The sequence below is a fragment of the Triticum dicoccoides genome, chromosome 1A (assembly GCF_002162155.2).
Source record: "Triticum dicoccoides isolate Atlit2015 ecotype Zavitan chromosome 1A, WEW_v2.0, whole genome shotgun sequence".
In the NCBI taxonomy this organism is placed as follows: domain Eukaryota; kingdom Viridiplantae; phylum Streptophyta; class Magnoliopsida; order Poales; family Poaceae; genus Triticum; species Triticum dicoccoides.
In genome coordinates, this window is record NC_041380.1 from 389129230 (window position 1) to 389142816 (window position 13587).

At 46.2% G+C, this 13587-nt stretch overlaps 2 protein-coding genes across 2 annotated transcripts; one reads left to right on the top strand and one right to left on the bottom strand.

The window, feature by feature from the left end:
* Window positions 1-726: 726 nt before the first annotated feature.
* LOC119275288 (NADH dehydrogenase [ubiquinone] 1 alpha subcomplex assembly factor 3-like) lies at window positions 727-4569 on the bottom strand. Its single transcript, XM_037556107.1, has 6 exons — window positions 4310-4569; window positions 4145-4216; window positions 1812-1928; window positions 1621-1655; window positions 1201-1301; window positions 727-1083 (listed from the first exon to the last, which is right to left on the bottom strand). Exons 1-6 carry the CDS (start codon window positions 4552-4554, stop codon window positions 997-999), a joined length of 657 nt encoding a protein of 218 aa, XP_037412004.1. The 5' UTR covers window positions 4555-4569; the 3' UTR covers window positions 727-996.
* Window positions 4539-7033, top strand: LOC119275295 (tobamovirus multiplication protein 2B-like). Its single transcript, XM_037556117.1, has 5 exons — window positions 4539-4757; window positions 5397-5462; window positions 5542-5606; window positions 5787-5946; window positions 6697-7033. The coding sequence occupies exons 1-4, from the start codon at window positions 4638-4640 to the stop codon at window positions 5917-5919; spliced, it is 384 nt and encodes a 127-aa protein (XP_037412014.1). The 5' UTR covers window positions 4539-4637; the 3' UTR covers window positions 5920-5946; window positions 6697-7033.
* Window positions 7034-13587: the final 6554 nt, after the last annotated feature.

Below are 13587 nucleotides of genomic sequence, written 5' to 3' on the forward strand. Positions count from 1 at the left end.
GCCCGTACCAACGTCCTCCGATGCGTACTGATTGGGCCCATTGGCCGGTGCAATCAGAACGGCCGCGTGCGCGGAGAGGAATATGCCACGCGAGGCGGATCCTGTTTGGGGGGATGGGCGGTTGGGGACTTCTCGGGCCGCGCGGAGACGGCAATGTGTCGGACGATGCAGACAAGAACAAACTGGCTGGAGCGAGTTTTTCCTCCAAAAGAAAACAAGGGCAAGTTGGCCGGAGCTCGTCGCGCCTGCCCTGCCCTGCGTGCGGAGCTAGGCTATGCGAGCAAACGTTCCCGTCGAGGCGATGTGGACGGAGAAAACGATGACAAACATCCATCTCCCTTTCCTGCCTCCATCACCACCACCGTGTGTGGCGTAGCCAGCGAGCTATATCTCGCTACTTTGTTCAACAAAAAAAGGAAGCAGGATATATCTCAGCCTCTCGAGTCCTGGCGTATGGCTCCCCGAGTTTCGGCGTGAGATCTCAACTGCCTGCCCAAGTCGGCAGCGTGCCTCTCACGCCTGAGAACACGCACGCCAATTTTTCTCCTTCTGATTTACCGGCGCAAAATCGTTCTGCGTCACCACAATTTACTGTATTGTGTGAATCGAACCTTCCATAGTTATGGGAGATACCGGACAAGTACAAACATCAGTGCACACGCCGTTTGTTCGTCGGTTCATCGATCTGGCCTCATGGCAGATGAATCCCAGGGCCGACAAGACCGATAAATAAACCCTGGCTAATACGGAAAACACCGTTCGGCTCGTGCAGATTATTCTGATGTACACAAGGTAGACTGCTTTTGTTTTTGTTTTCGCGGTCACAAGAAAACACACTTCACAACCAGGGTGATGCTTCCTAAGGGACAACAGAAAAAGGAGTGGGGAACAACACTTGCCACCGATCGTTACAGGTATCGACGCTGAGGTGCAAGAGAGGTCTCATGTCAGCTCTATGGACTTCAAGGAGAACACAAACCGCTCTGCTGACAGTGATTAAGAGTCGACTCCAAACGGAAGAACTGCGGCCGCCACTGCCCTCCCCTCTTCATTCAGAATATTATAGGTCGAAGCCGCATTCCTCTGCCAAACAAATATGGGCCGTTATGTATCACAGTATCGAAGTTTGTGTTTCGAATTGAGATTTTCAGCATAGACGCTATGTTGTACTTGGAGGGGGGAAATGCATTTGAACTTTACCGAATCGATGGCCTCCAGTTTCATCCCAGTTGACCGAATGAACTTGCGCAGCTCAGGACTGACTGGCTGGACGTATTTCCCGCAACCAAGAATCAGAATCTCTGGAGAAACACGGTATATTGGATGTTAATAACCAAGTAACGCTAATTTGGTTCAGAAATACAAACAACAGAACTGTCCACCCCTGGGCCCTGAGGAAATATTGTTAATTTTTAACAATGAACTTGGATAAACTACTAGAGCAACATGTTGAACCACAACACGGAAGTAAAAAAAACAGACCGCAATATCTTGAACGCGTAAACAATATTCATTTTTACTAAACATGAAATGGCCACCCTTGGGAACCATGCTCATCTGACACGATAAAATTATGATAAGAAAATGTCATGTATAACTGTAGGGTACTGGCCAAGATACCTGGGATTGGGTGCACAATTTTGAAGATTGATAAACTGCATTATCGAAGGAATATAAGTTGTCAGTAAATAACAAACAAACAGGAATAGATTCAACAGCGCTACTGCAAACAAATGGTATCACATGGTCTAATAGAGTCATTGCTCAAGACATATATACAGCAGATAGTACATTACTGTGCAAACCTTTACCTTTCAGCAGTTATATCCGCAAATGTTTTGGGTGTCCAGGTCATTATCTTGTTTTCTACTATCAGCAAGCTCCCTTCATACTTTACATTGTTAATCTTGAATCCAGTGTCATCGTAACTGCAGAGTATTTCAGTCATCTGATCAAATACACAAGTTCGACATAACTAAATGAGATAGTAGAATGAAATTTTCTTCAGAACTACACACAACTGAAAGCATAACAAGAGAAATCTAAGCCCCAAGTCATGGCAAATTCAAGTGTGTCCCCAATCACTATTTTTGACACTCTTGGTTACTCTTGCCAATTGTATATAAGCGAGACTGAGATGATGATTCTCAGGAAAGGAACCAAAGTTAGCAAACTAAAGGGGAATGTTAAAAAAATCCACTATGTGTTGTACTATCCACCCCTCATGACAGTAGAGCAAAGTGATTCTCATAAGAGAAAGTAAGAAACAGATGCACCTCTCCCAGCTTTATATTGAATCTAAGAACAAGATCAGTACCTGTGAATCATTTATTTTTCTCTTGTTCCTTAGCTAAGTTCCTGTGGAATATTGTGGGATGTGCTCTAGGGAACCAGAGAGCTCCAATGTCTTTTTTCGACCTGTGCCAGAACTGGTTGTCTAGCTATACTGGCAAAGATAGGGTAGTTGTTTTATTGGGTACTGCTCTCTCTTGTGGTCTATATGGAAAACAAGGAACAAATCCAGTTTTCAAAGTGTCATGCCTACAGATCCTACTGGCATTATCTTTCTTGTTTGTTCCCTAATTGACTCTTGGAAAAATCTGCAGAAAAGAGGGGTACAAAACATGCTGCATCAGGTGTCTAGACGGATCGTGAGGGTGACCCGTGATGTCTTCAGAGGTGGGCATGGTTTGGCGCCGCATGTGAGAAGGATCTTGTGAAGCTAGCCGCTGGAAATGCTTGCTGGCCTCGAAGCCTTTATGTTAATTTGGTTGTCGTCCTTTACTCTGTTGATACCTTTGTAGGTAGTGTGACACTAGGCCTTTTCTGGGCTAGTTTTGGGTAGATTGAAGCATCCTGATGTGGTGATATATATCAGCGGTGTGATGATTAGGCTTGCTACGCTGGAGCATCCTGGTGTGGTTCTAGATCAGTGATGTAATGGTTGGTTTGTTGCCCTGTAAACAAGTCCATTTTCATAATGAATATGAGGGCCGTGTGGCCCCTTCGGTCGAAAAAAAACAAGATCAGTACAAGGCTAAGTCATACTATGCAACTTAACAAGGAAAACAGGTACAATAAAACAACCGTGTGACAGCCTTACGCATCAGAAGTTTAAAATAATGGTTCCCAAAAACAATACATGTAAATAACTCTGAGGTTTTGAATGCCCAAACCACTAGATGTTTTTCATGCATAGCGGCTTCCAGCTACCAACGGCAATTCTGTTTGTTTTCCTTATCATTCAACCTGCCCCCAACACCCCCAGGATAAGAACTAAGAAACCACTTTTACACCTAGCTAATTTCTTTTTGGCTTTCTAAATAATAGGCTAGTGGTCTTCCTAAAACCAAAATAATTTGAGAGGCAAAAATGACAGTTCGCAGCCTAAAAAAAGTCGCTCAAACATGTTGTGTTCCCCTTCATTCAGCAAAAAAGGAGATTGATTCACTTTTGTTGAAGTTACTGGTCAATCCTCAGAAATTATTCATAGCAGTACGTGAGTACAGCATCATTTTCAGATTCCTAGCAACTAAAGGGGAAAAAAGGAAAAATGGCAGCTGCATCCCTTTACTTGCAAGCAATAATATGAGTTAACCATCCTATATCAAGATGATCACTTCTAATCAAAACCTCTTCAGTCTCACTCCATCTGCTAGAAAATGTTATTGAAATTCGTGATATGAATTATCAACGTAAGTATCTAAAGCATTCGTCTGGTTTAATCCTACAAACAGCTAGGATTAGTAGGTAGAACAAGAGTATCTACAGGCTACAGCACTCTCCTGTGGGCAGTATCTGGTTTTAAGAGAAGAACATCAGTTTGTAACCAAACTTCCGGGCACTGATCAACCACAGGACCCTTCAGATAATTTTGTAAGTAATTAAACCTCCAGATACTGACGGATTTGAGTGATATTTTGTAACCTGTTATTTTGGGAAGAGAGTACATTGATTAATCTACAACTACCAGGATGATTCTTCGACCATACATCAAACATTGAGCTTAAAACGCAATCATGGTCAATCTCATTCCACAAATCTACATATCCACGGATATATTTTGAAGAAGGCAATCTGGCTATCGCACAGCAAAAGCTGAAAACAATTGAAATGGAACGGGGAGGATGTAAGGAGAGGTTACGTTTGGAAGCGGAGCTGGTCTTCGGGGACGGTGTCGATGAGGTTGATCTGGTCGTAGAGCGAGAAGGTCCTCCTGATCAAGCCAAATCCACATCCCGGTCAAATCAAATCCAGCACGCGTCATCCACCAGCATCGCCTACGAAGGAGGGGGAAGCCGATGCGTACCTGAGAGACGGGAGGTGCCTGAGCCTGGGAGCGTTGGAGTTGGAGATGGAATCGCTCCGCAGCGACCTCACCAGCGTCGCCAGCGCCTTTTGCCCCCGCGCCGCCGCCATGTCCTCCTCCTCTTCCTCGCCGCCGGTCGGTGGGGGCGTGTCCTGTTCTAGGGGGTTCGGGAGTTTTCGACCCACCACCTCTGGAATGTTTCGAATTGCGAATGGCTCCTTACATGGACAGCCCACGTGGCCCATGTTGCAGTTGACTGGGCTGGGCCTCGAATTATTCTGAGGCTGCGCTGTGCGACGGCGACGGCGACGACGACGACGACCAGGAGATGGCTGCGGCGGCGGGGGGCGGCGGAGGAGCGAAGGCGACGGTGGCGGAGCAGATAGGGCAGGCGGTGCAGTCCACCTCCAACCTTCTCCAGCTCATGGAGCAGTCCTCCCCTGCCCAGGTCTCCCTCCCCCTCTCTTCCTCTCTCCTTGTCTGTTTCTTGCTGTTTCGCATCCGTTTGGATGTGATACAAGAGCAACAATTTGTCAAGTCTGGGGAATTTCGACAGGAAGTAGGTGCTGATTCGTGCAGACTGTTTATTCAGGTGCCCCCAAGGGTGTGAATCTTGCGATAGACGTGGTAGTTCCTCCTTGCAGTTAGGTTTTGAATGAATTTTCACGCCATTGTGATTGCTTCCTAGTTAATCTGTTGCATCTTATAATCTAATATTTTGTGTCAAGACCGCATTGAACATTTTGTCCACATTTATCAAGTAGTGAGAGCTTTGATTGGCATTGAGAAAGTTGCAAAAATACTGCTCTGGAGTGTTCAGATGCAGCATGGTATTACAGTTCTAGATTATTTGTGTGCTTTCATTCTTGTCCAGACCTCGTGGTGCTTAATCAATCAGATTGCTAGTGGAAGTCACCCTGATTGCGATAATGTTCTGTCCCCCAAAATATCGAAGTTACAAGCCTACAATTACAAAATATGCTAGTTCACTGAATTCAGGAGTCTCAGTATAATTTTGACTATGGGGTCTGTGTCCAGAATAAATATTTTGTATCATTGTGCTAACACGGGGTCCTTTTTGTCACAGGTCCACTTGGCTAAACTCCCTAAGAATCTCTTGGCAAAAGCATCTCTTACAAAGAACACAGAGCAAGTAAAATGTCATTTTGCATTGATGTGAAATTATATCCCTGTAATGTAGCTATTGACATTTGTATCCTAACATATTCTAGGTGCTACAACAACTACCTAATGTAATTTCTTCCTTGGATGCTTTTATGGACAGTAGTTTGCAAAGGTGACTGCCCGAACTTCATGTCATTTACACAGTCATCTTGCTAATAATATTCTAAAGCACCTGTAGCTTTTCCAAAGAGCTTCTTTAACCATAATTTATTCTCTACATATTTCTACCGCATGGTTGAAGGTACTTTTCCTCTTTGTCACCTGTGGTAACATCATATTTTAAACTATGCAGCGCATCTCAAATTAAGACTGTCACACAACTGTTGTCAAACATGGAGACCACCCAGCTCAAATCTATTTTGCCTGCCTCTCGATTACAGAAAGATCAAAAGAATACTGAGCCTGGAGAACTCAGGGTTGACTGATGTGTTCACTGTGGCTTATGCGAAAAGGTAGTTTAGTGTTTCTTCTTTGGGACACCTCTTATTCTTGTTTGTTTGGTGCATAAATGCATTGATTTTTGTTAACAAATTATCTCCAATTGAACTAATCTTTGCTAGTGTTTATTTAAAAATTCAGTGTGATTGAAAGCAAACTAAACACTAGCTTTGGGTTATTCATGAAAGGTGCTTGGTCAATCATCACTTCGTCACTACATTTGACATGTTTCGGTGATTGACTAAAACTCAGAATTTTCTACTTCAAATCGCATATTGTTGTATTGGATGTGGACCATCTATTTCTTTACTGTGCTAGGCAGTAGGCACAACGTCATGCCTGAAATTGTGTCTGAGAATCGTTTGGGGTTAATGGTAACTGCAGAATGTGGAACTAGTAAAGATCTCAGGATTACTTGTTTGCTCCCCATGTTTACCCTACCAAAAATGTGGTTAGCCAATATTTTGGTTGAGGTTTTGCATGCCTGTGAGTTGGCCAACATTGGCTAGAAAAATGAACTAGAGTTGCGAAAGAGCATTGGCATGCCAAAAAGTTGGCAATCATCCAAACAAGGACCAATGTTTTGGCCATGACCAAAAAATTCGGTAGGGTGGACATTGGTGGCAATTCAAACATACCCTGAACTCATTTTTCTTTTGCAAACTGTTTTTTGTTGGCATGTGGAACCTTTGTATCTCTTTTTTATTCAAATGGAGGGATTGCTTCATCTAAACAAACTGATTCATTTTTTTTCCATTTCATAGCAAATCTTGGCATCTCACCAAAGCCTAGGCTTAGCTGACTTCTGCTGGAGAACCAAGGTAGTAACTGAAGAATTGTACTAGTTAACAAGACTCAGGTGGCGGGTGGCTCTGGAATGTGCAAAGGGCCCTTGTTGTGTTTCAGAGACGATGAGATCTACATAGTGAGCTTAGGGATACTTCTTTTAAACTTTAGACCTTTAGTGTGGGTTCTGTAGAACTGTGAAACCATTATCTGTGTGCACTGTGGTTTGGATGATCTGTAGAACTGTGAAACCATTATCTATGTGCACTGTTGTTTGAATGGCTCGAGGTAACGGGCCTGCTGTCACTGTCATAATGCTTACTGCAAATTATGTTGATACCCTGAGGAATTATCTCAGCTAAACGAGATACTCGATCGCATCCAGAGCTTATCAATCTCGGACAGTCAGACCTCGGTTTATGACAAGATCAGACTTAAAGCCGACGATCGGGAAATTTACGTCCCACCCGCCACCCACCTAGTCGCCACAGTCGATGATTTAACCGGCGTGTTAGACTACGTGGAGGCTACCGACATGGATGAAGATGTCGACGGCCCTCCAGAAACCACTACGCCGTTGGTCAACACCGGCAAGTGGACCGCAACATCTACTTATGATGTACTCCTTCCCGGTGAAAAGTGTACATCTAGAAATTTTAAGACAAATTATGGAGTGGAGTAAAAAAATGCATTGGGAAATTGCAAGCCACCATCTCTCTCCTCTTTAATTACCCAACCCCCAATGAGCTAAGTGCATGTAGCAATTAATAAGACTATGTATAGAATGCTATTGGTCTTGATTACCGTGTGAGAAAATACTTTAAAGTGCATTGGAAAGATAGAAGTATACTCTTTTGTGGACAAATTTTAAATATGAACTTACATTCTTCAGCGGACAGAGGGAGTATACATGGTAGATACTCCCAAGAACCCGTCAAGACGTCGGTGAAGGCACGAGAGAGATACCAACCGGGACCCCGGTAGGCCCGACACCACTACCAACAACGGTGCGGTAGCTGATGAGGCCGACAATCTAGAGGAGGATTTTCAAGCCTCCTCAGGGCAACAACACAGTCCCGCAGGAATCCCCGAGGACGAAGGATTACCTCTTTGAAGGGGCTGACGACAATTACTTACCTTTGTCCGAGGAGGACGAGAGTAGGGTTTCGGTGACCGCCTCCAGGGGTTGCCATTTGTAAGGGTTCGGTGACCGTGCTCAAGGGTCCCTTAGTGGAATAACGACATCTTGCATTGTGCGAGGGCGTGAGGAGATTACGGTGGCCGTAGTGGCATTTTGGGGAGCATTGTGCCTCCACACAGCAACAAACGAAGATTAGCATCCGCAAGGGTGTGAACTTCGGGATACATCGTCGTCTCTGTGTGCCTCGATTATCTCTTACCCGAGCCATTACTTATGCACTTTACTTTGTGATAGCCATAGTGTTTCATGTTATATATCTTGCTATCACTTAGTTGTTTATATTGCTTATCATAAGTTGTTCATGCACATAGGTGAACCTAGTTGTATTAGGTCATGTGCTTGACAAATTAAACGCTAGTTTATTCTGCATTTGTTAAAGTCTAAACCGTAATTATTTTATTCACAACCCCCCTCTAGGGGACATCCACGATCTTTCAGCCACCCAATGTTCCTCTTGTACGTGCAGATACCATTAGAGGTGGTACATTTGTGCTGCTTCAGCAAATTTGTTCGAGGGATCAGACTACTGAGTTAACTGAGGGAGATCGGCGACGAGGAGGAGAGAACTCTGACGATGCGCTACTGTGACGCCCCCGATTCAACCGTACACTAATTATACATGTAAATGTGTATGATCAAGATTAGGGACTTACGGGAAGATATCACAACACAGCTCTAGACACAAAAAAAGAAATAAAACAAGCTTCATATTACAAGCCAGGGGCCTCGAAGGCTCGAATACAAGCTCGATACACAAGAGTCAGCGGAAGCAACAAATATCTGAGTACAGACATAAGTTAAACAAGGATGCCTTAAAAGGCAAACACAAAAACAACAACGATCGAAGAGGCAAGGCCTCCTGCCTGGGACCTACTAACTACTCCTGATCTTCGGTGGCCTCCATGTAGTAGTATCCGTTGGTGGTGGCATCTGGCTCCTGGGATCCACCATCTGGTTGCAACAACCGGAAAGAAGAAAGAAGAGGGGGAAAGGGATAGCAAAGCAACCGTGAGTACTCATCCAAAGTACTCGCAAGCATCAGATCTATACTAAGTATGCATTGGTATCAAACGGAAGGACTGTATCAGTGGACTGAACTGCAGAATGACAGAATAGAGGGGAAGGCCTAGCCTATCAAAGACTAGCATCTTCAAGCAGCTCCAAGCATCTTGCAGCATGTAGAAGAGTAAAGAATAGCAGTTTATATTTAACAAACATGTTGTAGCATTAATGGCCAGAGATCCTTCCTCGACTCCCTGCGAGAAAGCAATCCCGGGGCCACATATCTCAAGTATCCATTTCTAGTTGTAAAAGATCAGGATATAAGTCTGAACGTCCATTACTGTGGACACGGCTATTAATAGATAATCTTCCCTGCAGGGGTGCACCATGTTTTCCAACAGGCTTGATTACTCTGGCCGGACACACTTTTCTGGGTCAATGCCCGGCCTCGGAAGATCAACATGTCGTAGCCCTACCTAAGCTCAGCAGAGAGGTCCCCGTCGGTCTACATCCTAAGCACTCTGGGGTCTGGGCCCATCGCCCGTTGCACTCCGGGTCATCGCGCGCAGGGCGATCCAGGCCACCTCCATTGGGGCGCCGACCAGGCCGTGCCACAATGCTGAACTGGACGTCTGACAAAGCTTCGGTTGATACTACGTCGTCGAGGCCCATAACTATTCTCGCGTGGTGGTTAGTGCGTAAAGGACAAAGGCCAACTCAGAACAAATACCCAAACCATAGTGTATTATTAGCTTGCGGAGACGAGCAGAGACTCACGATCGATGTGACCTCGTCGCCCTGTCTCGGGGACTTACGGCAAGGGCCCAGAATGCCCGGTTGTGCCACATAATGTAACGCCCCGAGACCGATGTGCCAGGTGTCCTCCAGTTATTCGCTGTTGTTGCCTTGTCATGTGCTTGCGTGTCATGCATTGCATACCATCTCATCATGTGCATTGCATACCATCTCATCATGTGCATTGCATCATCATGTTTTCAAAACCTGCATTCATCCGGGTTCCCCCGTTCCTTTCGTTGTCCGTTTTGAGTCCAACCACACTTACCCGAGCCCGCGGCACGTCCGAAATATTATTTTATAAGTGGCCGGAAAATGTTCTCGGAATGGGATGAAAGTTGGCGTGCGGTGTTTTTATGTTGTAGGTAGGCCGCCTGTCAATTTTCGTCGCATTCGGAGTTCGTTTGACGCCCCAACGGATAACTATAGCGGGAATATAGTCGGTCTAACGTCGGACGTTTTCGGTCTCCGAAAACAGTCGCCGGGCCTCACTCTCTTCTCTTCTCTCAGCTCGATACCGTCTACACAGCCCACTACCTACCGCCAGGTCCAACCTAACTTCTCTCGTTAGCTCGCGGCCCTCCTCGCGCGCGCGTCCGATAGTTGTCCCGAACCCGACTCGGACTTTCGTCACTGTTGGATTCGGTTCATCCCCAAACATCCCTAAAACATCTCCCTTTTCTTATTTGGACTCCCTATCTATCTATTTCTCGACCGTCCGATTATGATCGTAAGGACGAGATATCCCTAACTTAATCCCACTGCTATATATATAAACCATCCTACCATAACCTAACCCTAGACCAACTCCCTCATTTTCCTCACCCCGCCGCCACTCTCCCCATCGGGATCCACAACCGGCCAACCACCTCCCTCCTCTTTCAGCCACCTTCCAAATCCATCGAGCCATCCAGCCATGCGTCTTGCTCCTCCTCGATCCCCTCGCGCCCATGGAGCCCGAGCCCCTCAAGCGAAAACCGACCTCGACCTGGCCGACCGGAGCACCAGGTCATGCTGCAGCTCCCCGTCGCCTCCCTCTCCTCCCTTTCCCCCTCCCTATTTCCCTCTCTCAGCTCTCTCCCTTATCTTATTCACAGGAACAGGGGACGCCATGAAAGAAACTACCTACTCCTTGTTGACCGCCTCGTCCCGGAGTAGCTCGCCGGCATTCTTCGTTGTCCTGGCGCGTCCGCCACAAAGACCGGCTGGATCCATGCGCTGCCTCGACTCCAACCTGTCGGAGTCGCTTCGCCGTTGGCCGAACCCTCTGCCTCGTATTCTGCGGCGTCGAGCACCAGCAGCTCGATCGTTCACATTGACCGAGCCACGCGCCTGGGTCAGCGCCGCCGACCTGAGCCCTGCAGGTCGCCGTGTGCCCTTGATTCTCCCTTCTCGTTTCTGCTGTACTTCCCTAGCTCTCTCTCACACTATCTGTCTCTCTCTGCGTCCCTTTCTTCACAGCACGTCGCCATGGCCGACCCTACCAAGCTCCAGCCCGCCGGCCACCATCTCCTGTCATACCCGCCTGGTCCCGGACGTCTTCGTCGACCGCCGGCCATCCCTGCTCGCCTTGCGCGTCGCTGTCGTCGCCTTCGTGCCGCAACCCAAATGCTGCTCCGCGCCGCGCTGGCTCCTTCTGTCGGGAGCAGACAGAGGAAGCCGCCCCTGCCCGTTGACTTCCCACGCCCGCGTGTGCGCAAGGGCCTCAAGGCTAGGGGCGCCCAGCTCCTTCCGCTCACCCAGCCAACCAAGGGCCAGCATCGCCATGGTCGCCGGCCTTTGTTTTTCCCGCTGTGAGCAACTTCCTCCATTACTGCAGCTTCGTTCTTTTCCTAGATCCGTTCTGGCATGTAGAGGTTATTTAGAGTTGCCACTAAGTTTTACCACAAGCATATCAACTAGCCCAGTGGCTAGCGCAACATCTATCCATCCCAGGGGTCCAGGGTTTGTGTCCTGGCCGGCCCCATTTTTTTGCTAGGTTTTCCTATTATTTTGCACTCCCACTGTTGGGCCAACCAGATCCAGCCCGAGATGTATTTTTTTCCGCAGAACGTTTTAGCTATTTTCCTGAGTACTACCCGTTTTGCAGAATAGTCCCTAGAGTTCATGCATTTAATAACTCACAAATGGTGCATCGGTTTAAAACAATTTAAATATGTAAAATGCTTAGAATTTCATATAGTTTCATAATATGTCATTTTCACCCATGTTTAAAATGTTTAAAATGTTGTTTGTGTAACTTTGTCCATATGCCATGCTAAAATGGTTTAATTCATAACTAAATAACCGTAACTCGGAATTTAATAATCTTTATATGTAAATGGGGTAGAATTTTGCATAGTTTAACATGGTGGCATCACTTTGCATGTTCAACAACTATAAAATATGGTTTAGGGCAGAACAGTACCGAACCTAATATATGCATATGGGGATTACCGGAATTGTTGTTCGTTGCTTCCGGCCTCATTTAACCTTGACTAGATAGGTAGTTTTGCTTTGCTTCACCCTCTTGCCATGTTTAACAACATTTAATATTGTTGGGTACATAACCAAGATCGAACTTAATAAGTCACGTGGTGTTTCGTCAATATGCAACGGAGTTGCATATTGAGCTCCACTTAATTTGTAGTATTGCTTGTGCACTTTGCCATGCCATGCTTCATTAAACCGGACATGCATCATACTTGATTGTGCATCATGCCATGTTTATGTGGTGGTTGTTTTACTATGATTGTTTGCTTCTTTCCGGTGTTTGCTTCTTCGGGTTGGTTCCGGTAACGTCGCGTTTGTGAGGACCCGTTTGTCTACGTCCGTTTGTCTTCTTCATGGACTCGTTCTTCTTCCTTCAGGATTTCAGGCAAGATAATCATACCCTCGAAATCACTTCTATCTTTGCTTGCTAGATGCTCGCTCTTTTGCTATGCCTATGCTGCGATACCTACCACTTTCTTATCATGCCTCCTATATTGTTGAACCAAGCCTCTAACCCACCTTGTCCTAGCAAACCGTTGATTGGCTATGTTACCGCTTTGCTCAGCCCCTCTTATAGCGTTGTTAGTTGTAGGTGAAGATTGAAGTTTGTTCCTTGTTGGAACATGGAGATGTTGTTCCTTGTTGGAACATGGTTACTTGTTGGGATATCATGATATATCTTATTTAATTAATGCATCTATATACTTGGTAAAGGGTGGAAGGCTCGGCCTTATGCCTGGTGTTTTGTTCCACTCTTGCCGCCCTAATTTTCCGTCATATCGGTGTTATGTTCCCGGATTTTGCGTTCCTTACGCGGTTGGGTAATAATGGGAACCCCTTGACAGTTCGCCTTGAATAAAACTCCTCCAGCAAGGCCCAACCTTGGTTTTACCATTTGCCACCTAGCCTTTTCTTTCCCTTGGGTTAGGCCAGCCCAAGGGTCATCTTTATTTTAACCCCCGGGGCCAGTGCTCCTCTGAGTGTTGGTTCAACTGAGCGATGTCCGGAGCTACCAGGGGCAACTCTGGGCTGGCCCACCTGACGTCTTGCTCATCCGGTGTGCCTTGAGAACGAGATATGTGCAGCTCCTATCAGGATTTGTCGGCACATCTGGGTGGCTTTGCTGGACTTGTTTTACCATTGTCGAGGATGTCTTGTAGAACCGGGATACCGAGTCTGATCGGAATGTCTCAGGAGGAGGAATATCCTTCGTTGACCATGAGAGCTTGTGATGGGCTAAGTTGGGACACCCCTGCAGGGATTTGAACTTTCGAAAGCCGTGCCCGCGGTTATGGGCAGATGGGAATTTGTTAACGTCCGGTTGTAGAAAACCTGAAGTTGACCTTAATTAAAATGTATCAACCACGTGTGTAACCGTGATGGTCTCTTTCCAGCGGAG

Bases quoted from the DNA above. Each gene is read 5' to 3' on its own strand.
- LOC119275288 (XM_037556107.1), bottom strand. From the start codon at position 4,554: ATGGGCCACGTGGGCTGTCCATGTAAGGAGCCATTCGCAATTCGAAAC. The intron at 1,929-4,144 runs GTAACCTCTCCT...AATACTCTGCAG, and splicing joins GACCAGCTCCGCTTCCAAAC to TTACGATGACACTGGATTCA. The intron at 1,656-1,811 runs GTAAAGGTTTGC...TCGATAATGCAG, and splicing joins GCGGATATAACTGCTGAAAG to TTTATCAATCTTCAAAATTG.
- LOC119275295 (XM_037556117.1), top strand. From the start codon at position 4,638: ATGGCTGCGGCGGCGGGGGGCGGCGGAGGAGCGAAGGCGACGGTGGCG. The intron at 4,758-5,396 runs GTCTCCCTCCCC...TTTTTGTCACAG, and splicing joins AGCAGTCCTCCCCTGCCCAG to GTCCACTTGGCTAAACTCCC. The intron at 5,463-5,541 runs GTAAAATGTCAT...AACATATTCTAG, and splicing joins TTACAAAGAACACAGAGCAA to GTGCTACAACAACTACCTAA.